Below are 25220 nucleotides of genomic sequence, written 5' to 3'. Positions count from 1 at the left end.
AAAATGTGGTCTCGTGCCATAAATTAAATCGCAACCAAAGATTACCATACCTCCAGTTACATCATATTTCTTTAATATCCATGGTTTCCCCCCATACATCCTATTACATTATCTTCTGCAATTTACCTTTAACAACCCAAAAGCTTTTTAGTTTGGATTTACTATTCCTCAAGAAAAGAAAACACGGGATTCTAATGTATGCCCCTGCATTTATAAGTCTTGCATTTTTTGTACTCTTTCCAGTGTATACAAATTAAGTTACTAAGAAAAACAAAAAAAATAGCACAAACTCAAGGGATGACCATAAGTGTCAGGCCTGACAGTGAAAGAGTGGAGTTCATTTTGGTTATTGTGAAACGCACAAACACACGACGAAAATGCAAATGATGGGTTCATTCTTCGTCCTTTGGTTCTCAGTTTCTGACACATGCCTTGTAGTCAGGTCAGACATTTGCGGTACACAAATCCAGCACCGTAAACAAGTCATATGATTAGATTTAGACATTCAGTTTCTTAGACTGCACGCTTGCAGGCTGCTTTGTCCTCCCAGTGGTGGTCCTCAGCTTGAGCATTCCCTCATCCTCCTCCTCATCTCTTCTGCGTCGACAGTTTCCATCTCTCCAACAGAAGACATCAGATAAAGGGGAAGAGCTCTGCAATACATGCATTTATAGAGGGGAGAAAGGCATCAGGTGCAACATTCCAGATGGCCTTTGAAGGTGTGAGGAAATGTTGTTTCCTTTCTTCTCTTTTCAGCATGGAATAAACCTTTACTTGTGTCTTTGCAGCCTACGCATGCTAATACAGCTCCCTACTTAAACTTAATCTATATGACAATGCTTTTTTTCTGGGTCTTTGCTTTTCACTCAGAAATTTCTCTGTACACTTTAGTGAACGTGATGGCTGGAGGAAAAACTGTTCGAAAGAAGATGTTAAAGAACTTAGAATGTCAACAGCACATTGGAGCACAATGGCATTGAAGTTTGCTGCTTAATTACCATATGGAGCATAAACGTTTTTATGAATTGATAAAAAACATTACTAATACACTAGAAAATAGGAAAAACATTGTTACAGTAAAGTTGGGACATGGCTTCAAAATGGGTCCATCAACGCTGATTGTGCAGTTAACAATAAGAGTTAGGATTCTGCAATTAAAATTAATAAGACATTTCATTCTGTCAGTTAGATCAGTTCTCAATAACGGTCATGAAGTACCACTGTGTCTGCTGGTTTTTGCATTAACTGGGCCCTTAATCAACAGTGCTAATTGATGCCAGTAGTTGATATGCTTCTTTCTTCATGTCTGCGCTCATGATGCAGTTTAAAAAATATCCTCATAGAATGGTCTTCAGTCTACTCCTGGGTAACTCCAGCCCATTTCCTCATCACAAGATAATTTAAATTTTAAATTTAAAAGCTTAAAAAATTTAAGTTTATATATTTTTTTAATTTCAAGTTTGTGTCAGATATTAAAAGGTCAAATGAGATTTGCGATCGGTATAAGCCCTGTGCTAATTGATGATTTTCAGGGCTGTACTCATTCAGGTGTGTGAGCTGAGATATAACCAATTGGACTTAGTAAGAAAGTAAGACAAAACATCCTTAGTAAGAAAACGAATACGGTGTCATTACTGCCTGTGTCTGTTCATCATTAATAGGTCACTTACTTAGAGCTGTTTAGTCAGAAAGGAAGGTGGCATGGTGGTACAGTGGTTAGCATTGTACATTACTGGGGCCCTGGGTTCAATTCTTGGAGGGCTATCTGTGTAGAGTTTGTATGTTCTCCCTGCATTTGTGTGTGTTGCCTCAAGGTGGTCTGGTTTTCTCCCAGTTTCTCACAGTTCAAAGACATACTAGTAGGTGTATTGGCTTCTGGGAAAATTGGCCATGGTGTGTGTTCTTGCCTATAAATGCCCTGCAATAGACTAGCATCCCATCCAGGGTGTACCCTGCATTGTGCCCATTGCTTGCTGGGATAGGTTCTGACTCCCCCACAACCCTGAACTGGTTATTATGATAAATTCTTAAATTTCTAAAAAAATCTCTATGTGCTTAAGCTTTTAGAAATAATGCACTTTAACTAGGGCACTCAACGAATACTTTTGAGCCACGTACTGAGTCACAGACACTAGTAAGTACTAGTGTTTAAGGGCCTGAGCAAGCACAGGAGTTCTGTGAACCACTTACCATCAGAAAGTTTAATTCTGTATTAAGAACAATGCATGCAAGTAAAACTAAGTGATACTGTAATTCTTTGAGAAAAAATATTTTTTTAATAATTTAATAATTTTTCAGGGTGCAGATTTTCCCTACATGAACAAGGTAAATACATACAAGATTCAACAAGGAAAGCCTTATCCACTTGGATTTGGATTCAATGCCACTCTTCTAGACAAATGCCAGTTCTTCCCTCACCTTTGCGGAACTTCCTCAACAGTTTCTTCCCGTGTGGAGCTCTGATGCTTGCTCCAGAAGGCCACGGCTTCCTCCCTGCGCCCAAGGCTCCAGAGTGCTTCCGTCAGCCACAGCTCCGTCTCCTCGCAGCCTACAGACAGACCAAGAGTCCTCTGAGCCTGTGTGACCTCCACCAGCATGGCAGCGTCGTTGCTGCACGGTGGAGGAGCTTGACAAGGGCCTAACTCTAACCCCGCCTATAACATCACGCACTAGTGGGACCATAACCAAGTAGCCCACTCACTCGTTTGAAAATCATGCTCCCGAGTCTTAAATTCCTCAAAGTCATCTGCAATGCCTCTGTATAGCCCTCTAGTGTCATACATCGCCTGACTATTTTCTGTAAAATGTCCTCTGTCGGACAGATAAACATCACCCGACTCCAGGTCACTGCCCATGGAGTTGCTGGAGTGGTTAATTCCCCTGTCACTCTGTGTTGCACTGTTTCCTCGTCGATTTTTTTCCCCCAGCCTCCACAGCAGTGCTGTGCAGTATGTTGCTAGCAAGCACTGAGCCTGAGCCACCGTAGGCTAACCTCTTCATAAGTTCTGATCCAGGAGAACATCTATATTTTAGTCTGTTATACTGGTATCTCAAACTGATATCTGTTTTTTTTAGAGAGCACCAATTTTATGCTTTTGTTACATTGGTAATATTAGGTGATATAGTAATATTCTGTATTTTGGTGGTGACCCACAGATAATTTTAATAATCGTCACAGGTTTCTTTTTCTATCCTTTTCATTTCATTTCTGTCTTTCCTGTAAAACTTTTTGTCCTATTTAAATTTTTACGATCAGTATACCTCCCATAGGAAATTGCGCTGTTGCTCGTGCAAGTCTCGTCAATTGATTAAATTAGGTAGGTAATTAAAGGTCATTAAATTAAATGTCATATCCACAGACCAAACCCCAGATCTAATCCGGGCCTTAGCTTGATTCTATCCATTTATTTTCCAATACGCGTATCGAGGATGAGTACAGGATCGTGGGATGGAGCAGAAGCCTATCCCAGAAAGCAACGGGAGAAAGGCAAGACGCACTCACACCACAGCCAATTGTCCCACCATTTAACCTACTGATATATCTTGAGACTTGAGACAGCTTTCAATATTAGCGGTATTAGTGAATTACAATCGGGACGATAGAATAATGATTTTTTTCAAAGCACACAATGCTTAACTCACTGTGTGTTATACTGTGAGTTGAGAGGGCACATAATTCAATGTAACACTGGGGCCCTGGTGAGGGTGCACTGACTGGGTTGCATCAGCCTTTTAGTGTAACATAAATGCTTCTGTACATCCATGCCATCTAAATATTATGCTCTCATGTGACATCAAATGACCTTTGTTAAACCTCAAATTGATGCAGGCTCCTCCTTTCATGTTTAGGACTGCATCTTATGGCATAATGAGGCATTCAATTCCTTATAACAGGGATTGGCAACTTAAGACCTCAAGTTCTGGAATGTCTCCCTTTTCTTTACACCTCCGATCATAACGATGTAATTGAACTAGATAAGATGTTGAGACACTTTTCATTTTAGCCCTTAACCCGATGAAAACTGAAAAGCCCTGCAGGAATCTGACTCTCGAGGACTAGACTTGCTCTGCTCCTATAAGACAATGCACAGCACGATGGTATTTCTGTTGCGATAACCACTCATTTCAGCAGAAGACAAGGTAGCTCAAACGTTAAGGAGCCCTTGTTAAACAGATCAACCCCCTGTCCTGCCTTGCCCTTCAATTCACCGTGTTTCCAAAATTAGCAAGTGGCTGGACTCCTTTGTGCCCTGTTCTTTAAAGCCGACAAATCCAAGGGCTTGTAGTAAGGAATCCAGCAGCAGCAGTTGTTGATATAAAATCCATCCTCCTATATTTCCAAGTTGCTCGGGCAATAAGCATCTGCTAAATGCGTTACAATTTTTACAAGAAGACTGAAAATTAACTAAAGTCATAAAGCATTGGATTGACAAAAAAAAATCCAAAAGCAGATATCTGCCTAGGCCTGCAAGCCTTGAAATGATTTTTTCCAAGTAAAGTGAAAATACTGCTAGTGCTCTTTATTCTATCTCTAAAAAGGAGTTCCTTAATGTGCTAATAAACAGATTACATAAAAGCTAAATATCCTGGACAAAACACTCCACACTTCATTTGAAAATTGTAATAACAGATCTTATTGGTTTTTTTTTTACCACCTTCTGATACTTTACCTTTATTAAGCTTAATAAGCTTTGTGTGTGATTTTTCTACTTTTTTCTAACGGTCTTGGAGCCTACCTGTCATAGTTGAGCACAATGCTCACTTGACTTATTAAAAGGGCTTATTTTGACAAAAACAAATCTTAATTGGCTCTTTTAAAGTGCGTTTCCATATAAAACATTTGTTTAGTGTTAAAACAATAAGTCATGCACCATAATTTCCCTTCCAGCATTATGACTCTAAAGAGATTTAACAGTAATCACAGTAAGTAAACTGAGAAAGCAAACTTTATACTCCCTTTTAAACTTTATACTTGAATTACTGCCTTTGGAAGTGAAATGCTTTTATTCAACCCTATGGAGCAGAAAGTAGACTTAGGAATGAATGCATTGTGTTTATCTTGGATTTGGATGCATTGATAACAGAGAGAGGAAAAATAATGAAAAAAAGTGAATCCCAAAAAATTGTATCTGCACAGGATTAGCAGATTTGATTATACTGGTAAAGACTGAACAGTATTGGAAGCAAGAAAACTGGTACAGCACATTTTATACTCCTTACTCAACAAAGGAAACTATGTGATGAGCTCTCTGAGTCATTGTAAAATGTACATGAGCTCACTGCTTTCCCCAGGTGAGCATTTCTCCTTTACTTTAGAATTATTTCACCACAGTAAATTAACAAATAACCGAGTTCAGTAAATAAAAGATTATGATGTAACCGCTAAATCACTGGATGCATTAAGCTGTGAGATACGAACTAATTTTTCAAACCTTCAGTACAGCCAGTGACTTATCTTCAAATTGAAGGCCAAAGAAATCCAGGGTATTGTGTAAAGGGAGAAAGAGTTGTTTAAAGTGTGGAAAACAGGGCATTGATGAGTGGAGGTACCTCACAGTTGAGTGAGGGCATCAGTGGGGTGACACAAGAGTCAGTTTTGGGACTACGGCTTCTTAATTTGCATTAATGATTTTAGAAACAGATGTATTGTGTTAATGTGGATTCTGAAATCGGACATTACAATTCGTAATAAAGCAGCAATAACACCTAGTGTGATAACATATGGCTGAGGCGTGAAGGGGGAGAACATCGTACCTGGGGTTGCCTGTAGACTGAGCTGGAAGTTGAGGAGAGCCTCTTTCCCTTGCTCTCTTGCCATGAAGCTCACCCCTCTGCCAGCGAAAGCCAGGGCCTTCAGCCTCCGCAAGGCCATAATGCTAGTTAGGGTCTCCTCACACAGGTCCCGACCTCTTCGTAGCCACCCTGAAACAATAAGCCTTCGTCACTGCAGAGCTCGCCCAGCTGAGCTGGATAACGACACCACAGCAAAGACAGCAGCAGGCATGTGGGTCATCAGCACTACTTCACATGACAACGACACCATCAGGGTCTCGTTTTTCCTTGCAGCAATCTATTAAAGCCTCTTTGAAACTTGTCGTCCTTTAACGGAATGTGGCATTTTAACCACATTCAGGCCAATTCCCTTAGAACCAGGCTAAAGAGTCAAGGAGAATGAAAGAGATGTCAACTTCGACCCAGTGTCGAGGCAATTAATCGTGAACTCCAGAGCTCTTCAGCAGGATAGAGACCTGTCTGGTGACTTAATTGTGCTCAAGTGGCATTACACTGACCTTAAACTCAGCCCTACCCTCAAATAATTCTCAACATCAAGTCAGTAAAGAGAACCTGAACAACTGTTCACCTGAGCCACAGCAGCAGAGGAAATCAAAGTTCAGGGATCACGGCTGATGGAGAGAATAGCAAGCATTTCTATTTGAAACTATACAATGCTAAAGTATAACGTTCATTGTACATTATTTTGGTTAGCAATTCATACCAACAGGTCTGCATGCATATCTGTGGACCATTTATCTGATGTCCTGCTCAAGTAACCTTTAATTATGGCCCCAACTCAACTCTGATATAAAAAGAACTCTGACCTTATCCGTTATCCAGACCAACTTTGATCAATTAGCAAATCCTTAATTATAATCTTATTTTTAATTTCCAAAGATAATCGTGAAACCAAACTTGAACCCTCACTTATGTTCAATTACAACCTACAGCCAAAGGCCAATAATCTTAATCACTACAATAATCCGAACCTTAAATCCAAAGACGACCACTGCCATAATGAATATCTACTACGCAACAAGCATTAACCCTTCTTTAACCCTCTAAACATACTTCTACCCTAGCAAAAATAAAACCCTAGCAATTTCCTTTATGCCACTTTAGAGATCATGACTGTTCTTCTCAGATCTCACCATCTAGGTTTTTTACACAAGAGTGTGTTTTTTTTTCCAAATATCAATGGGCATATAGGAAAATAAGTAAAAGCCACTTGACAGTCAAGTGTCAATACGCTGCCCCTGAGCATTCTTAAGTGTCACTCACCTGTATGTTCAACAGGCACCTTAATCAGAATATTTATACATCTGCAACACAACAAAAGAAAATTTAATTCAATTAACCATTGCTATTGCATGTGTTTGCAGGAAAAAATCCATCCATCTCTTTTTTGAGGATTGATATTTACCTAGAAGGGGAGCATTCATTCATTTTGTTAATGTCAAATAGTTTGCGTGAAAACAAAGACTCTAAAACAGAGGATATGCACTCATTTTCCAGCAGATTGAAAAAGGAGGGTGATGGATTGTGACAAAACAATGGGCTTCCCAGTATAATCCAGAGAATGTTTGGTTTGAATGGCTATAAAGTACAGAATGATTCTAAACTCTTATCAACCAAAACAATTCTTTGCAGCAGGAAGACAAAAAACTTGTAGCTAGATTAGAAAAATTAACAATGAGGTTATGTTAAAAATGGGTATTTTAATGTAATGGGTATGACACTAAAGGTAATTTGTGAAATCCTTTGCATATAAAAAACATCTTAAAGAGAATTTCTAGTGGCGTACATGAATGAAATTCTTTATTTAAAGCAAAACTTCACTTCACTACGTTTTCCAGTTTTTTATAAATCCAGCTACCTGATCAAACAAGACTGGAAAGAGCTTTGAAAACTCTGGATATTCTGTAAACCCAATGAGAAGTGAAGTTCCTAACCTTACAAAACCAGTTCTGGAATATGTTTTTTTCTGGATTAAAATCAACAGCTGAATGCTAAATGGGGGGAAAAAACTACATTCAAGCTTTAATGTTTTTCTTTTCTAAAATAAGTAACACAGTAATCAGGTTAACTGTGGGAATTTCACAAATCTACTGTTTTTAACAGGCTCTAGAACATCATTAAGATCCCTTTTCAAGGGCTGAATCATTAACATGGACTCTTCTGTACTCTGGTTTGTGAATATAGACAATTCAGGACTAAGAGAGTTGGACAAAGAGGTTTTGACCTTACCTGGTATAATTACTAATCGACTCCTTACTCTCTTTTAGCCAAGTAAATGCCTGTCCCTGGAAGAAAAAGGCTGTTGCAGCCCAAAGGGCACAGTTCAAGCTTTCTTTCTTCCCCTCTGTATCTTTCCGAAATTGTTTTCCACACAGAGAAGGGACCAGAAAAGCGGCACTGGTTTCTTGGAGTTCTTTCTGTGACAGATCCAGGGTGAGTCTCTGCGGAATGAGGTCTACCGTCTTAGCAACAACTTCCTCACATACTGCAACAACGTCCCAGTATCTCTTGGCCTTCAACAAGGATACTGCCGCTTCAAGATAGATTTCAGGGATTCTGGGAAGGGCTGGACTGCTATCCGTGGTCACCTAAGAAACATCATTGCACAGTTTACAATGAAAGCCATTCCACGCAATATACTTCTCTATTTTCTTAACGCATCTGTCATTTTCATTTTCTCCCCTGAAAGAGATTAAACCATGAAATACTGATACAGTGGAGCCAACTCCAGCTGCAAAGTTAGAAGAGACATACGTGTTTCCTGAAAAGCATTTTAATTATTTTAAGAAAATATGAAAGAAAAAAGCATCCAATGTATATTTTCATTGTAAATTTATAAATGCTTATAAAACAGACTGAACATTAGCAGAAATAAAACACATTTAACCACGAATTGAATTTAACTTGTCTCTCTGGTATTAAATGCATATGGAACAAGAAATTTTAAATTACACATTGCAAAGCCCTCTTCAGGTGTGTAAATAAGGCACTACAGCCAAAAGTGTTTACTTTTTTTACCTCATTTCCTCATGGAACTTTTATAGCATGGACAGTAACACAGCTCCTCACTCTAATCTGTGCAGCAGTGAAATTTTTGTTTTGGCTAGTCATCTTAGGCATGAATGTGAAGAGTTTAATTATTTTCTCATAATTATTTTCCATGGCTTTGGTGGAAAAAATACTTATTATGCAATACACCTTGCTTGCAAACCCAGATGAATCCTGCTATTTATTTCTAATAACACTCCACTGAAACCTTTAAGCTAGATAATTGATGCAGTATTTTCTCTACTAATGGCCTTCAGAGGAGACAAGTTGTTGTGAGTCCAGAGGCCTCTAAAATAAAAGTATTAGAATTTCTTGTAGTTTAGCTCTTCTTTAGGATGAGAGGATTTTTTGCGTAACACATCAAATTAACATTTTGAAACTCATCCTTGAACTCTTTCTCAAGGAGAATTAACTTGATCCATGATGTGAACCTACCAGCTGTTCATCGTTATGAAATGAAGTCAACAGGTCAAGATACTGCTCTACTGCTTCCGATATTCTGTAGGACAAAGAACATCAAATAAAACACAAGTAATAGGTTTATTCCATGCTGAAAAAAAGAAGAAAGAGAACACAACGTTTCGGCCGTGGAGCCTTCTTCAGGTGAAGGCTCCACGGCCGAAATGTTGTGTTCTCTTTCTTCTTTTTTTCAGCATGGAATAAACCTATTACTTGTTCCTTTGCAGCCTACGCATACTGACGCAGCTACCCACCTGATCAAATAAAACAGTTAATTAACAGGTGTACTAGACTCATATGCACCATTAAGACAACCAAACATGCATTTAAATAATTAATCAAATAGTCTTGAAAAACATGCCTTTCAATATCTCAATTACAGTGTCCCGAAAAAAACAACAATTAAGCCAACAGCTAAAATTAAACTTCCCATGTACCTGTTTTTTAATCATTAGTTGTATTCATTTTTTGTGCACTTTCAGGTTTATCCAGATGTTGGAGACCAGGACAGGTGATTCTAACACTAATCAACAGTGCTCATGCAGGTATACAGATACCCTCTCCCACACACCCCAAAAAAGAGTATTAGGTTCTGAGGTGGAACTCTACCCCACCTAGATGCAAAAAGCAGCAAAGGACATCAGGTGGTTAACATTTTACCATCAACATACAGTGCATGATATTCAGCATACCTTTTCACTCAATATAGGCAGCTATTTTAGATGATTGTTGCAGTGTGTGGATACATTGTTAGAATGAGTTATTGATAGAATTAAATAAACTAGCTATGAACATTGACAAGTGACTTGACTGTATCCAGTGTGACAAACCCCTGGATGTTTGCGACAAACCCCTGAGATGTACTGTATACAGAGGAACTGTTCCCCATAAGGGCAATGTACATACGGTGGCTTGGAACCATGAGAGCATAACCTTTGTCAATTTGACTTAAAGCACAAGGTTTTTCTCATTCTTAAGAATGGAAGAGAGTACAGTTAAGGACCAAAAAACACTTGTAGCTAAGCAAGAATGTAATTAGCTTAAGATACATTCCCAACACACAGTTCAGTTACAGGTATATACATTTAATGTACCTATAACCCATAAAAAGCAATACATAGATAAATAGGGTCACTAGACTCAAAAACTCATTCACTGCTTCAGAGTAGATTATTCCCCCCAACACTGTTCATGCATACCATTCAAGCTTTAATCCTTGCGTCGTAGTGTGTGGTGGTAAAAATTCAGCTTTAATGTTGGGGCATAACAATTCTTAGTCTTAGTCATTGACTAGAAGAAAAAAAATGTTTTAATGTTACATCGAAGTCTATAATATCCTCAAAATATATTTTTCCATTTTCCAAAACAAAATAAGCCACAAAACACCTACATTGCTGGTTTTAGGTGCTTTGAAAAATAACACAAGCCCCTCTTTCATCAAAGACTAATAATCCCAACCATCTGTATTGTGGCTCCAGGGAAATACACCAAAAACACATTATCCTTTCAACACCAATAAGCTGTTTGGTCTTTATTTAAACGGCTTATTTAAAAATTGCTCTCTTAACACAAAACAAGGCTTTTCAACAAAGTAGCAATTTACTTAAAAATAATAGATACTGAAAATTAAAGTTCAACTACAGAACACTAACTCAAACTTCTAACCACTCACTCGTACAACCTTAGATATACCGACCAATTAAGTCCCTTGTTCTCTCCTGTTATACCCCATTTGTACAATTATTTAGTTATACCATTAGTGAGATTACGCCTAAATGAACTCATTACAATTTGAAGCACTATTTAGCAGCCTCTAGTGGCTGATTATCCTTCATTACAGTCTTTTCTTATGTAGGCCTGGCACACCAGTTACACACAAGGCATTACAATTTGATATTTGCCTGTTAGAATTATGTTCTATAGAATGTAAAGTGCTGTTCACTTTGGAGAACAGCTTGTGTAATCTGAAGTTTAGTAGCTTCAAAACAGAATTTAGACTTCAGTCTGCCCAGTAAATATCACACATTATCTATTGTAACTAATGTTTTGCTAAGGTTCTTAACTGGATGTTCAGATACAAGGTCTTTTATCTGCAATAAGCTATGTGAGCACTTTCAGTCTGGGATAAGATCAATGCAGAGGGCAGAAACAGCTCTTACTAACTAATTGCTGATGGCTGCTGATGTTTTTCTTACTGGATTCAGTGTTGCCTTGAAATTAGGCACCAAGAAAGTAGATAAATCCATTTTGTAACCGGTTTATCCAATTCAGGGTTGCAGGGGAGCAGGAGCCTAGGCAAGCGAAGGACACAAGGCAGGATACAACCTAGAGGGGACACCAGTCAACCACAGGACACACACAGAGACACAAACATGCATGCCTGCACTCAGACAGGATCCAGTTTTTCCAGAAGCCACTTAACCTTCCAGTATGTCTTTGGACTGTGGGAGGAAACCCACATGAACATGGGGAGAACGTACAAACTCCACACAGCACCTCAGGTCTGGAATTGAACCCAGGGTGCCAGCGCTGAGACAGCAATACTAACTACTGTGCCAGTGTCCTCTGCAGTAAATAAAATAAAGGTAATTTTTATTGTTGTTGCTGCAAGATACAATTTACCCATGATGAAATGTCTGTATTCCCCATTATTTAACAATTGTGGCACAAACAAATCTTAAACCTAGAAGAAAGTGACTTACTATTTGACCCCATCAAGTCTCACATCTGTCTTTGAAGTCTTACCTTCCGTAACGCAGACTGCTTTGTGCCAGGGAGTGCTTGACACCGAGCACAGCTGGCTTTTTGAACATGGAGATCAGAGACGGGCTGCAGAGCAGAGACTCGTGGGTAATCAGATGGATCCAATTACAGCAGGACTTTTTCTGTGCAGAACACACCACAGCCTGTGGAGAACAGTGGGCCTCATCTGTACTTACTTTGGTCTACAGATTCTCGCAGGGTTACTCCTCTTATTTCTCTTCTACAAGCTGTACTCAGTCTTTTTTTTCTGGTAATGCCTGTTATACTTATTGCCATACCCCCTGACTCCTTCTGATGAGTTTTCAGATCTTTGTTTGTAAGCCATCCTCATCTTCAGCTTCTTTCAAACAGACTGATAGGATTTGCTTTAATCCTGTGTCTATGATTTATTTGTTTTTTTCAATTTTCCTTGTCGAAATGTAGAAATTCAAGTCGAGAAGGCTCTTTTAGTATGCTGTTCAGTCATACAACTATTTGCCAAGTGATTTTTATTAAAGAGATTCAACTGACAAATGATCATTACCTGAACCACTGACACCAACAAAGAAAAGATTCAGATCCCCCTTCTAAAATTAACTTACAAAATAAGGAGCATTAGTTGACGTGAGGCTAGAAAGTATACAAGTAGCTTTCAGCAATGATAAGTTACTTACGGAATGAAGCAAACGGAGGGCCTCTATCTCTGCCTGTGCCACTGCTAGCTGTCTGAACACAAGTGAGCTCTGATAGAGCGCGCTCAGACAGCCAAAATCTATTTCCAGGGCCTTTCTGTAGCACTGCAGGGCACTCTGGGGCCTACCCTGTATACCACAACCAAAAGCACACTTCCTTACAAGACAAGTTAACATTGTACATATAGGGGCTTTCCATATATTACAGACCCCTATTAATGTTTTTAAGTATTTCTGACCATTGCCAGATAGTTTTTTTTCTTCACCATAACTATTTTAAGATAGTAGAAGGTACTACTGTATTCATCCACCTAGACACCAGAGATGAAACTCAGGGAAACACCTCTAAAGGTGTCAGATAATGCACCTTGTTTACTGATAATGGATGAAATTCAGAGCTGTGTTTTTGGGCCAGATATCTGGGCTCACCCATGGAGCCACACAGAGGAATATTAGAAAAAGAATAAAATCAAATTGCCTCAAGTTTCATATTTCAAGGTTGCAGTCACCACAAAGTGAAAGAGTTCAAAATGAGAAATGTCTTATATTAGGAGAGCCATTGTGTTGTGTCAAGAACGGCAATAATCAATCTGACATTGCTATGCCTTGTGTAACGCACAAACAAATCTGAACAATTATCTTTGTCATCTAAACACCTCTTGAAGTATATCTGCACGAGAGAAGGACAAAGGCAGTTAAGCAAGTTCTTACCAGCTGTCTTAAACAGAGACCCATTAAGGTATGAACCTGAGCCAGAACACTCCTCGGACAGGGCAGGGCTGCAGCCTCCTGGAAATTAAGAAGTGCCGCAGAAACTTCCCCTGCCTCCATCATCTCAGCGCCTACCAAAAACACATAGGAACTGAATGACAGAGCCTGTGCAGCAATGGCTTACTGCAAATATGTCACTGGTTTTAAAACCCTTCTGTGCATCTGTGAAACCTTACTCTATTTATGTCAACCAGGCACCTTTCAAGGGACTATTTCTTAAAAAAGACTAAAGCTTTAAAAATAAGCAAATCTGACTCTTGGGAAAACTCTGCCACTCAGTATGGCCACGTTCATACATCAAAGGCCCTTAATCTTTTTATTTGTCACAACTAGACACAATTAATACACAGTCACCAAGAGCAGAGGTTTTACGCACTACTCATAGCTTGGGGGGAGATATTAAACTCATCTACTTATCTAAATAGCCCCAACCAGAAACCCATGAAAGTCTGGTTGAGGCTGCTTAGTTTGAGGTTAACCCTCACGCATTTTGCTAATTTGATGGTATCTATTGGTCTACTGCATGGTAAATTTCACTTAGAGTCTAAGGCAGTAGTTCTTAAACCTTTACTGCAGCCTACACTCCTTTAAAAAAATGTTTTTGTACTCTTTAACAAAAATTGTTGACGTACGTCAGTTCTTTAAACCTAAGATACACCATAATTAAAGAGATAGAATTATTCAATTATTTTAGTTTTACAGAAAAACTAAGATTACGTATAAAATTATTCACTTTTTCATGTTCACCTTTACATACATACTGTAGGTTTGACGAAACAAATGAATTGCACTTGTGCTGTGTGTAATTTGTGTTTTAAGTGATTTACCTTTTAAAAGTACTACAGACATTAAAGCAAAAAAAAAATCCATTCATTTTCTAACCACCTGATCTAACTCAGGGTCGCGGGGGAGCCAGGACAGGCTCTGGCAGGCAATGAATGTAGCGGGATATAACCTGGACACACAGACAAGCACGCAAACACTCACACCAGGGTCAATTTTTCCAGAAGCCAATTAACCTACCAGTATGTTTTTGTGGACAGTGGGAGGAAACCCGAGTACCCGCAGGACATACAAACTCAGCGCAGATAGCATACCACGAATTGAACCCAGGGCCCCAGCGCTACATAACAGCCATGCTAATTACAGCACCACTGTGCTACCCTAAGACAATACAGGCTTGATGTAATTAATAGCAACATATTGGAGGAGATCATTCCAGGTCAAGAATGGCACATATTCTCCGGAACAGTAATAAATGTGACACACTCTTCCAACATGAGGTATTTTGAGATTATAATATTTTTCTGGATTTGTTTTTCTTGCAAATATCGTGATTTACAAAAAGCTAGTTAAAAGATAAAAGGCTTTGCTATGGGGACTTTAAAGATCACTTTCATCTGTTAAAAAGGCAAACTTAGCACTAAGAAATGACCTTAAACATTCTGGCTCTGAGAAAGTAGACCTTAGATGTTGGAATCTCCATTCTATATTCCTTTCAATTTTCTCCTCTAAATCCAGACTATAGTCCCAGCCACAGGACGTCATACTAACCCTGAGTGACCACAGTGCAAATGCACAGGAGCTCTCTTAACTCCCCGGCATTCAGTGCAACAGAAAGGGAGGGATTCTCTTCAATTGACAAGCTTATATTTCTAACTGCCGTCAGCGTGTCTGCTGGAGGTGAAAATGCCTCTGTCTGAAAGAGAAAAAAAAAACTGTCACATAAATGCAGAAAACTCCTCAAAATCAATACTGAACCACAATTTAGGATCTGTCTTAAAAAAAAAACATTGATTTAAAGTGGGTATTGATATATTCTTCTTGCCACACCTATACAACTGTCCAGGTAAAACAATCCACCCAGAGTGATTTAGACATCTAACAAAGAAGCCTATCATAAAATGAGTAATTAATTAAACAAAGTGAGTCTCAAAGAGTGGATTTATCATTAAAAACAGGCAACTCTTAACCAGAATCATGAGCTAGACTGAGGCAAAGTTCCAAAGCATAATACAATAAAAGAAGAGGACTCTTCACAGGCAGCTGTAATGGGATGCTTTCCTATAGGGGCATTGTGGTGGTAGTGCTTACTTTATCTGCCTAGTCAGCAATCTCCATGTAAAGGCCCCATTAGCAACCTACGTATGGTGCATTGAATATAGTCTTTCAGAGAAAGACAGCACTGCTGAGACAGGAGAAACATACCGCCAGCAACACTTTGAAAAGCATCCTTTTATTTGCTATTCCTGTTGTGTCGATTCTTAGGTTCATGTGAAATAATTGGGTAAAATGGCACAAATAATGCAAAGCAGGCTGTTCTTTAATGCAAATGACAAAAATAACAGGAAAGATGCAAGCAAGTCCTACTCGAATCAGACAAATCACTATGGGGCGCAAACAGCATAAGCCACTTATTCATGAATTCTCTGCAGAAATGAATCGGCTTCTGGATAATATTAACCTTTCTGCATATAGAAAGGACAAAAAAGAAAACTGCAGGTTAAATTAATTTAGTTTGTCCCATACATCAATGCTATTTCTTTATCCTTCCAAATCAATAGGATCAATCATCCTTGATCCTATCACAGTCAATTATTAATTTTCTAGAACGAGGTCACTGTGCTGCAACATGTAAACAGACTTCTACACCCCAGGTCTTTGTTGTCAATGTCTATGAGAATATCTTCATTAGTTTTGTGTGACACCCAACCACTCTAGCCAAGAAAAAACGATGACGTCCTGTCCAGAGGAACAGCATGAGAATATTTGCATTTAAAACTGGTGTCTCAATGCATTCAACAGGCCTGGAAATTGAGGCCACTGGACATAAAATTTGTTGAATGTAAAACATGACTGTCCAGAAAGACAGAAATGAGAGCCTTCTGTTCACTCAAGGTGGAAGCCAATAATTAAGAGATCTAAAAATTGTCATCTCCTGGAGATTAAATATCACAGGGATGGGTGGCAAAGATAAAGGTTTTGTCAACTGTATTTGATAAACACCTTGGATTAAATCCAGTAAGACAATGTAACATTAGCAATTAGATTCTCCTCCACTTCTGCTTGGCAGAGAGCAGACACTAATAACTGTATTTAATATGCAGTATATGGCACCACTGCACCTAAGTTTGCAATCACTCATATAGAAAGGACAGATTCCCATTTTGTATAGCACTCTGAAACTCAGTAACTCTACCATTTGGGGCATTCAGCAAACCCCTGATAGTCAGCAGAAAATTCTGACGCGAGAGTGTACTAGCCTTCTTGGAACAACATTCTTGTACAATTAAAATTGATTTTGACCATATACAGTAGGACTGACCTCTATGACAGCAGTGCTAAAGCTTCACACTCGACGAAAAGGTGACAGACCTTTTACATGCTATCGGGCACGCTAAGGCCTTTTTGGCTGTCAGTGAGTCACAGGGCACATGTGATGCATTTCAACACAAGTACAGTACATAATCCAGCATTTCTGAATATACGAGCAAATCGGAGGTCAAACCTGATATTTTGATGGGAGTAAATGTCACCGAAATTGAAAATGAAAGCACTGTACACTCTAGGTCAGTCTATAGTTCCTTCCTGCTTTAAGAAAACCACCATTGTCCCTGTTCCTAAGAAACCCAGAGTCAGCAGCCTGAATGACTACCGCCCTGTTGCACTCACATCAGTTATCATGAAGTGCTTCAAGCGGTTGGTCAGAGCATACATCACCTCCTCACTGCCTGACACCCTAGACCCACTGCAATTTGCGTATCACCAGAACAGGTCAACAGAAGATGCTATTGCCACTGCTCTCCATACTGCCCTCTCACACCTGGATAAGAAAGGAACATAATGTGAGAATGCTGTTTGTTGATTACAGCTCAGCATTCAATACCATAGTGCCCTCAAAGCTTGTCATCAAGCTCCAGGACCTGGGACTGAACACCTCCCTCTGTAATTGGATCCTGGACTTCTTGACGGAACGTCCGCAGGTGTTGAAGGTGGGCACCAACATATCCTCTACCCTGACTCTAAACACTGGAGCCCCCCAAGGCTGTGTGCTTAGCCCTGTCCTCTACTCCTTATTTACCCATGATTGTGTCGCCAGGCATAACTCAAACTCCATCATTAAGTTTGCGGACAATACAACAGTCATCGGCCTGATCACAGATGGTGAAGAGTCTGCGTACAGGAAGGAGGTTGAAACCCTGGCAGCATGGTGCCAGGAGAACAACCTCTCTCTGAACATCAGTAAGACTAAGGAGATGATTGTGCACTATAGGAAACACCAGGGAGGAGATCACACACCTATCTATATCAATGAGACTGCAGTGGAGAGGGTCAGCAGTTTTAAGTTCCTGGGAGTTAACATCACAGAGGACTTAACCTGGACCCACCACACCAACACCGTGGTCAAAACAGCACGGCAGCACCTATTCTTTCTCCGCAGGCTAAAGAAGTTCGGCATGCCGTCACAGGCCAGCTTCTACAGGTGCACTACTGAGAGCATCCTGACTGGTTGCATCACTGCCTGGTATGGGAACTGCTCTGCCCGGGATCGCAAAGTATTGCAGAGGGTGGTGAAGTCAGCGCAGCTCTTTACCGGCTGTGAGCTACCAAACATCCAGGATATCTACTCAGCCAGAAGTCTGAAGAAGGCCAGGTCCATTCTCAAGGACCCCAGTCATCCCAGTCACAAACTGTTTTCCCTGCTACCGTCCAGTAAACGGTACCGAAGCATTCGGTCCAAGTCCAACAGACTACGGAACAGCTTCTACCTCCAGGCAATAAGACAATCTGGAGCTCCTTTCCAAATTACCTGTAATGGCTACATGGACACACAGTTTTCACTGTATTCAGCATATTTGCAAAACTTGTATATATTGCATACACCATGGACACATAGCACATAGACACATAGCCACTCTACTCATATTGAGTTTTATTCAATTTCAGAAACGTAACATGAATTTTGTGATTTGGGATTTTTGTGATTCTTGTGAGCTCGCAGAAAAGACATTTCATTGCCAGCAACTACTGCTGCACGCCGTATTGTTGTGCATTTGATAAATAAACTTTGATTTGATTTGATTTTTAATGGGCTATATTAAACTAGCCCTGTGACAAAAACCAGCCAGCAGACTACAGACATTAATAACTGGAAAATAAAGGATGACTGCATTAACTGCCTGTAAGTCTGTAAAACCCTCACAACTGACAACAAGGCCATTTCTCACGGCAGGTTAAAGCAAACACGCCAAAAGAAATCCAACCATCTTCTTTTGATACAGTTTTATTGACCTTCTCAATTCTTCAAGATGAAAAGGGATGGAAGCCAATTCAAGGGTGTCAAGGTTACAGATGTACAGTAAGCTTGTTTTTCCTTGGATCACTAGTTGATTTCACAAAACAAAAAACTTTTAGCAGGAAGCAGAAACTTCCAGGACTAATTAACTGAAACCATTCCCTTAGCACAAGCAAGAAAGATTTTTTTGGGTGGCCTAAAGGATGTTTTTAATGTTACTGTCTTTACCGGATTAACCCACTCACACACCCTCTTGTGAGAGCAAAGGACAACAGTCTGCTTGCAGGATATTTCACCAGCTCTCCTACTTTGGTTTGGTGAAATTAAGATGACACCTGTGGATTTCATAAAACAGAGCAAATCTCTTACTTCTATCTAAAAGGGAATACAGACTTCATGGACATTTGACAGAAATCTACTTTTTACTTTAAACAAATCACTTTTAAATCACAACCACTGGATCGATCATTTTGTTTCATGTGAATTTTCAATTCCCTACTGGAAAACCCATGGAGATGAAAAGCCTGGTTCACATTTGCGTCCCAGGGACTCCCCGAGTATTTCGGGGCACGGCAAGGCTAAAGTCAATGACTTCACCGGACCACACAAATGTTCCTCTTAATGCAATACGATCAAAAGAAACAACCTTTCTGCCATTCGACAGTGGCTCACCCGTGAGTCGGCCAGCAAGACAGCCAGTTCCCTGATCTTCTCAAGCTGGCCGGCAGACAGCCACTCCGCCCACTGCAGACAAGCCAGCTGGTGGAAGCAAACGATCCTTTCCTGAGAGCCGGAGATCTGCAGTACTGCTCGCCACAGATCCAGGGGGTCAGAGCTTTGTGGCTCACTGTCCAAGGCTTCCAGTGCTAGGCGAAGTGAAATCACATTGGACTCATTCCTAAAGTACAGCACCTACTCACGAGTACTTTATAGATGATTTACTCACTGAAATTCAACTGCGACATACTGCACAGTTCTTTCCCATTATTGAAACTCAAAGAGGCCTGAAATGGAGGTTGTCTTGGTTACATGCTGTCCTAGATAGAGAACTCTTTACTGTTTGACACTGGACTGTATACTAATTTTAAAATAAAAGTAATATAATAACGGTGTTGCATCTGGCAGAGTAAATAGGATTTAAACAAGGTCAGTCTTAAGCATATACACAGCACATTATCGTGCACCAAAAATCATAAAACACTCAAAATCACAAAATACATAGTGAAAAGCCTACAGGTTTTAAAGTATCAGGTTACAAACATAACAATAAATCCAATTACTATTACCAATACCTCTCACTGCCAAAATACTAGTAGACTTTCGGCTCACTGTTCATAAAAGTACTTGGCAAGACAAAAGTAGCATTTCTGCTGTCTGATCAAATCCTATAAGCTTCTCTGGGGTCCGCAACATTACTGTTCTCCAAAAGATCACTAAACAAATGTCTTGGTCTGGAAACACTGAATAAAACAGGTGTTACAGGAAAAATAGAATTATGCTGTCCATGCAACAGCTCTGACCACAGGCAGATGAGGCAGGCTATACATTTCAATTCCTGTAGATGGCGTAGTTATACCTCTGACTAGACCCAGAGTCAGGAGCTCTCCTCTTCCAGCTCCTCCATGGTCTGACAGGTCGAAACTGAACAGTAAGGTGTTGTAGAGAACAGTCAGTTCCAGAGAAAGGGTGGCAGCAACAGAGGGTAGCCCTTGTCAAACACAAACAAGCGAACATTGTGAACTAGTTTACTCTGTGTTATAAAATAAACCAATGTCTTACTTTTTTTATACATTGGGAGAACTAATATGCTATCTTACCTTGTATTTTTTGAAGCAGCTTGCCAATTTCGGAGTAGCACTGTTTCAGTAGGTCTTTTTGATGGTTTCCTTTCTGCACTCTTCCAACTGACTGTACGCAGGAAGAAACACCGTTTTTACTTACATTTATGTACCTTGCTAATTGAGATTTAGTAAATAGGTTGCACTTGTAAAGATATCTAAAATAATGCAGGTCACACCAAAGTTTAGAATTGAGTCGTTTCAAGTTTGTAAGCAATGAACTGTACGTGCACTTCTTACACGTACACTTAGTACAACTTTTATGAAACGAACAATGCCTTGAAAAACAGCAGAAAGAAAGAGTGGCAGTGTATAAAAGTAAATACATGTTATATAAATTAAAAATCTGAAAGGATCTATAACGTTCGTTAAGCTAACTACAGTATGTTGGTGCAATTACCTTCCACTTTGTTATAATACTGTTGTTCTCCTTTGTCCAAAAGTCCAAGCAGCCCCGTCGACCAAGGCAATTTTCCTGATCCATTCTTTTTTCGACAAGTACACAAAACTTAATGGGAGCTTTTTTAAGGCTTACATTGTGATATATTGGTATCACGCATTTACACGAAAAAATATATCAAACGATATTGCATGACTACATTCACTAAACTTTGAGACTTAACGTACATAAGAAACAGTTCGTGTAAATTAATGATCACGGTTAATACGACTCTAAAAGTGACGATACAGTATTTACAGAAGAGCAAAGCTAAACACTCTTGCACGGGCAAAGATGTAAATCCCGCTTCCTCGCCAGCTTTGATTGACTTCTGGGATTGAAGCGACAGCGTTTCAGCCAATAGCTGGTCTCATTTCTGATGACGCACATGACAGACGGATGTGAGAGCTCCTCCAGTGTAGGCGGGAAATTTCAGTGTAATGCATGTAGTGCAGTAGAGCAGAGGGATGTTATGGTACAAGGACAGCTATTTTGCTTTCAGTGACGAATTATAATTTAAGTGATGACGTCTTAATTGTTTATCGAGCTATTGTGTTACAAGATTCAAATTTATGTGTTTTCTGGTTGAATGTTTCCTCTCAGTAGTAGAATATCTATAATTGTCTCGAATGTTAATTACGAACTTCCTTTTTTTTAATTGCATATCACATTTTATCACCGTTTATTAATCCGTGGCTATATACATAAAATAATAATTTAAATGTCTGTGCTTTATTAAGTCAAGACACACCTGTAAATGAAGTTCAAATAGGTAGCTGCGTCAGCATACGTAGGCTGCAAAGGAACAAGTAAAGGTTTATTCCATGCTGAAAAGAAACAACGTTTCTTGACACCTGAAGAAGGCCCCACTGCTGAATCATTGTGTTCCTTTTCTTCTCTCTTCAGCATGGAATAAACCGTTACTTGTTCCTTTGCACACCTGTAAATGTCATGGATGGTGACCCCTAAGCACAGGAACTGATTTTAAACTTTTCATGGGGAACTCTAAAGGGCATTCTGTCATGATTTCCCAGATGGTACCTTTGCACCATTGGCTCTCGGTACCAGGTGCCTGAACCTGTGCTTCCTTTCTTATAGCCACAATTCTAAGAGTGCTAGGACTCCCAGAGCCACCAGTGCACCCAGTCAAGACTACATAATTGCCTGTTTTGTACTCTAGTAATTACAACATGCAATACTGCCGACTGATGCACACTGAACCCATGACATAAAATACCCAAGAGGGACACACTCTCAGAAACACATGAGCCCCATGGACCCCAGTTACCCAAACCCAATATTCCAAAGGAGCCATCCAGTATCAGTGTTCTCAACAACTGCTCCCATCACTAACTTGCTGTGCTCCCTTCCGCAGGCCCTATGAGAGGAGGGGCCAGCAGGGTCATTCGGCCCAAGCTCAGCCAAGGGTGCATGGTCCTCCACTTAAGCCCTTTGGCTGTGTTTCTCGACTTGAGTCAAATTTGGAACTTTTACCATATGCTGTGATTCTTGACTAAAGTCCACTTTGAGAAAACGTCCTCCTTTCAGTGCTGAATCTACCATTCTTTAAGAGTTTCAAAATGGCTGCCTTAATCTTCCCACCATGCCATTCTTAACATTTAAATATTTTTACCCCTCTTCCCAAACAATGATGGAGCCTCACAATGTGAAGTGGCCCGGGCCTCATCTGAGCTCACGGAGGGCCTGCCCTTCCGTATCAGAGAAGAAACTGTGTAGTTTTTCGGTGGTTTTAAGCATCCTCTTCAGTCCTGACTGACCTGAACAACATCAGATGGCTGGGGGGAGGAAGACAATGCTGAGTCCTTCCTCTACCCCTGACTACAGAGTCCCCCTCTTTTTGTGTGAGTCCCCTCCTCTCTGAAATGCTACTGTCTGTGTCTCCCCAAAGTCTTCTGTGCTGTCTGCACTTGAAGACTTTATCTAGGGGGAGGAAACAGACACTAAACACACTGGCCACCATATACAAACCCAAGGTCAACACAGTCATTGCCACCTGCCACCTCACACACATTTTTCACCCTGTAACATAAACCACCCATCTCCATATACTGTATCTGCTGTAATTCCTATATCCCGTATCCTATATTGCTTTGTGAACTTCTACTGCTTTAAATTACTTGCTTTTTACAGTTAAGTAATTATTTAGAATAAATTAGCCTTAGATACAATAAAAATTGTATTTTATACATGTATTAGTATCTTATTAATAAAAACATGATTTCTTATAAATAAAAAACTGTAGATATTTATGCAGCTTGGTCTGGATGAAGAACAATGCTTTTATATGTTTATGTAAAAAAGTAACAGTGATGATGAACCTTAATAGTGTCTGGAAATGGATGCACCAAGGAAGTATATACAAATTCTACCAATCCCTACAAGGCAATCGTTAATGTAATTAAACATTTTCTGGTTTCATTATTTGGAATTTTACATCCAATTATATAACATCAAAAAACAAACAAGACTTCTCATGCCGATAAACTCGAGTTTGAATTTCAGTTTCTATGACTCGAATCTCAGTAGGCAAAGTAAAAATGTAACCTGTTTTGTTGAATGTGTGTTCTCTTAGATCAACAACAGCTTCTGCTTGTAAACAAATCTTTAGTGTTTTTACTGCTCAGAAACTTTATTGCTCAAGTCAACTGCAGTTCATAAACAATATATTTGCTTTGTGTGTGTATTATTCCTCATCTTGATAACTGATCTTGAGAAGACAATCATGGAGGTATAAAACATTAGGCCTTCAGTGTATAGAAGGGCACACACTAACAGGTACTGCATTTAAACTGTGATACAATGATTAGAGTACCGATTCAACAATGATATAATATCCAAAACATCCATCTTTTCAGATTCAGAAGTTGTGTGTAAATGAAAGTGTAATAGTCAGAAAACAGTAACAGTTTTTAAAGACAAAAGATGGAGTTGAGTTTTATCCATTGTGCTTCCATTACTGCTTCTCCTGCTTTCGACTGATTGAAATGCTCGAGAGCTCCACTTAGTGAAGTCAGCGCAAGTACAGGACTGTTGCAAGACAAGGGACAGGCGAAATCTTTCTAACACTGCAGAGCCTGCGTGGATTCCTGAACTGCAGCAGTCCGTGTGTGCGCTGGCATTCCGTTTGTGCGCCTCAGTTCGCCTGGAGACCAGCTGAAGCCAGCTTTGTCACCTTGCTGTGTGTCCTGGGTCAGTTCGGTCCATATGACCTGCCGTGTACTGGGTGCTGCACCATAAGCAGAGATCCTACGTCATAGTCAGCCTCTTTCCCCTGAAGTCCTCCTTGGAAGAGGTACCCGTCCGGAATCTGCAGAGGCCGACCCTGATATTCGGGAGATATTCGCCAAAATGGTAAGCCGTTTGCTTATAAATGTTTGAGCAGTCCAGAAATAGATCAGAATTCTTTCGTAACTGCATATTTTGAATGTAATATCGACTTATTCTCCCGTTTTAAAGACGCAGAAGAGGTTTATTTCAGATCACGTAATGGATCAAAACTACCTGTTATTTATCTGACAACGCGAATACTAGACTTTTTGACATGATAAAAAATTAGTATTGTCTGAAGTAACGGAATTAAACACCTTTTGCAATTTAACGCTGATCTCAAATTAAAACGCCTCGGTTAAAATATTTCAGGAAATGTGAGAGCACTGTAGTCTTGTGTTATGGAGTCGCCTGAGCGTGTCCACCTTTCATGTTTGATCATGTTTATCAAAACACACTCACAGTCTCTGTTGTGCGCATATTGCTCCAAGATGACCATTTACTATCGACTCCCTTCAGTTCTTTAACATCAAATGTCAAATGTTTTAGGCTTTCGCTTTTTGTGCTTCCCCTATCCCCATCTGGGGAGGGGTGTAGAGAAATGGGAATAGCGTTACCCCCTGTTTATAAATAGTGAGAGCCCGCCCACTTGTACTTCGCTGGGCGTTCACCTCTCTGGCTTTAATTTGCATAATATCAGACGTCAGTGGGGATGGCAAACTTTGGTAGAAACGCACCATCCCGATGTGAAATCGCCGCTTCACGTTGGGTTTTATTTTGGCACTGCGGTCCGCTGGGTTGTGAAAGGCTGGGTTTCCTGGATAGAAAGCGCTGGCTGCCTGCGTGCAGCCTGT

General features: G+C 39.9%; 2 protein-coding genes across 6 annotated transcripts in view; one reads left to right on the top strand and one right to left on the bottom strand.

The window, feature by feature from the left end:
• Window positions 1-359: 359 nt before the first annotated feature.
• fancg (FA complementation group G) lies at window positions 360-24968 on the bottom strand. 5 transcript variants are annotated; one of them, XM_088629546.1, is made up of 16 exons: window positions 24829-24968; window positions 22857-23019; window positions 21040-21124; window positions 20619-20709; window positions 20378-20509; window positions 19474-19667; window positions 15060-15204; window positions 13446-13576; window positions 12717-12863; window positions 12046-12206; window positions 9277-9340; window positions 8023-8381; window positions 7057-7097; window positions 5755-5922; window positions 2419-2548; window positions 360-653 (listed from the first exon to the last, which is right to left on the bottom strand). In XM_088629546.1, the coding sequence occupies exons 1-16, from the start codon at window positions 24863-24865 to the stop codon at window positions 560-562; spliced, it is 2142 nt and encodes a 713-aa protein (XP_088485672.1). In that variant the 5' UTR covers window positions 24866-24968; the 3' UTR covers window positions 360-559. The 5 variants fall into 5 exon arrangements, with proteins under 5 accessions (XP_088485672.1, XP_088485673.1, XP_088485674.1 ...); XM_088629547.1 differs by having other exon boundaries at window positions 5755-5907; XM_088629548.1 differs by lacking the exon at window positions 12717-12863.
• Window positions 24177-25220, top strand: part of eef2l2 (eukaryotic translation elongation factor 2, like 2) — a 16815-nt gene continuing 15771 nt past the window's right edge. The window contains exon 1 of the mRNA XM_088629545.1: window positions 24177-24450. Within this exon, the coding sequence (XP_088485671.1) occupies window positions 24448-24450 (3 nt within the window). The 5' untranslated portion in view covers window positions 24177-24447. The remainder of the gene's footprint in view (window positions 24451-25220) is intronic.

The sequence above is a fragment of the Lepisosteus platostomus genome, chromosome 4, assembly GCF_059453375.1.
Source record: "Lepisosteus platostomus isolate fLepPlt1 chromosome 4, fLepPlt1.hap1, whole genome shotgun sequence".
NCBI classification, from domain to species: Eukaryota; Metazoa; Chordata; class Actinopteri; order Semionotiformes; family Lepisosteidae; genus Lepisosteus; species Lepisosteus platostomus.
This window is presented reverse-complemented; position numbering and strand designations above follow the sequence as displayed.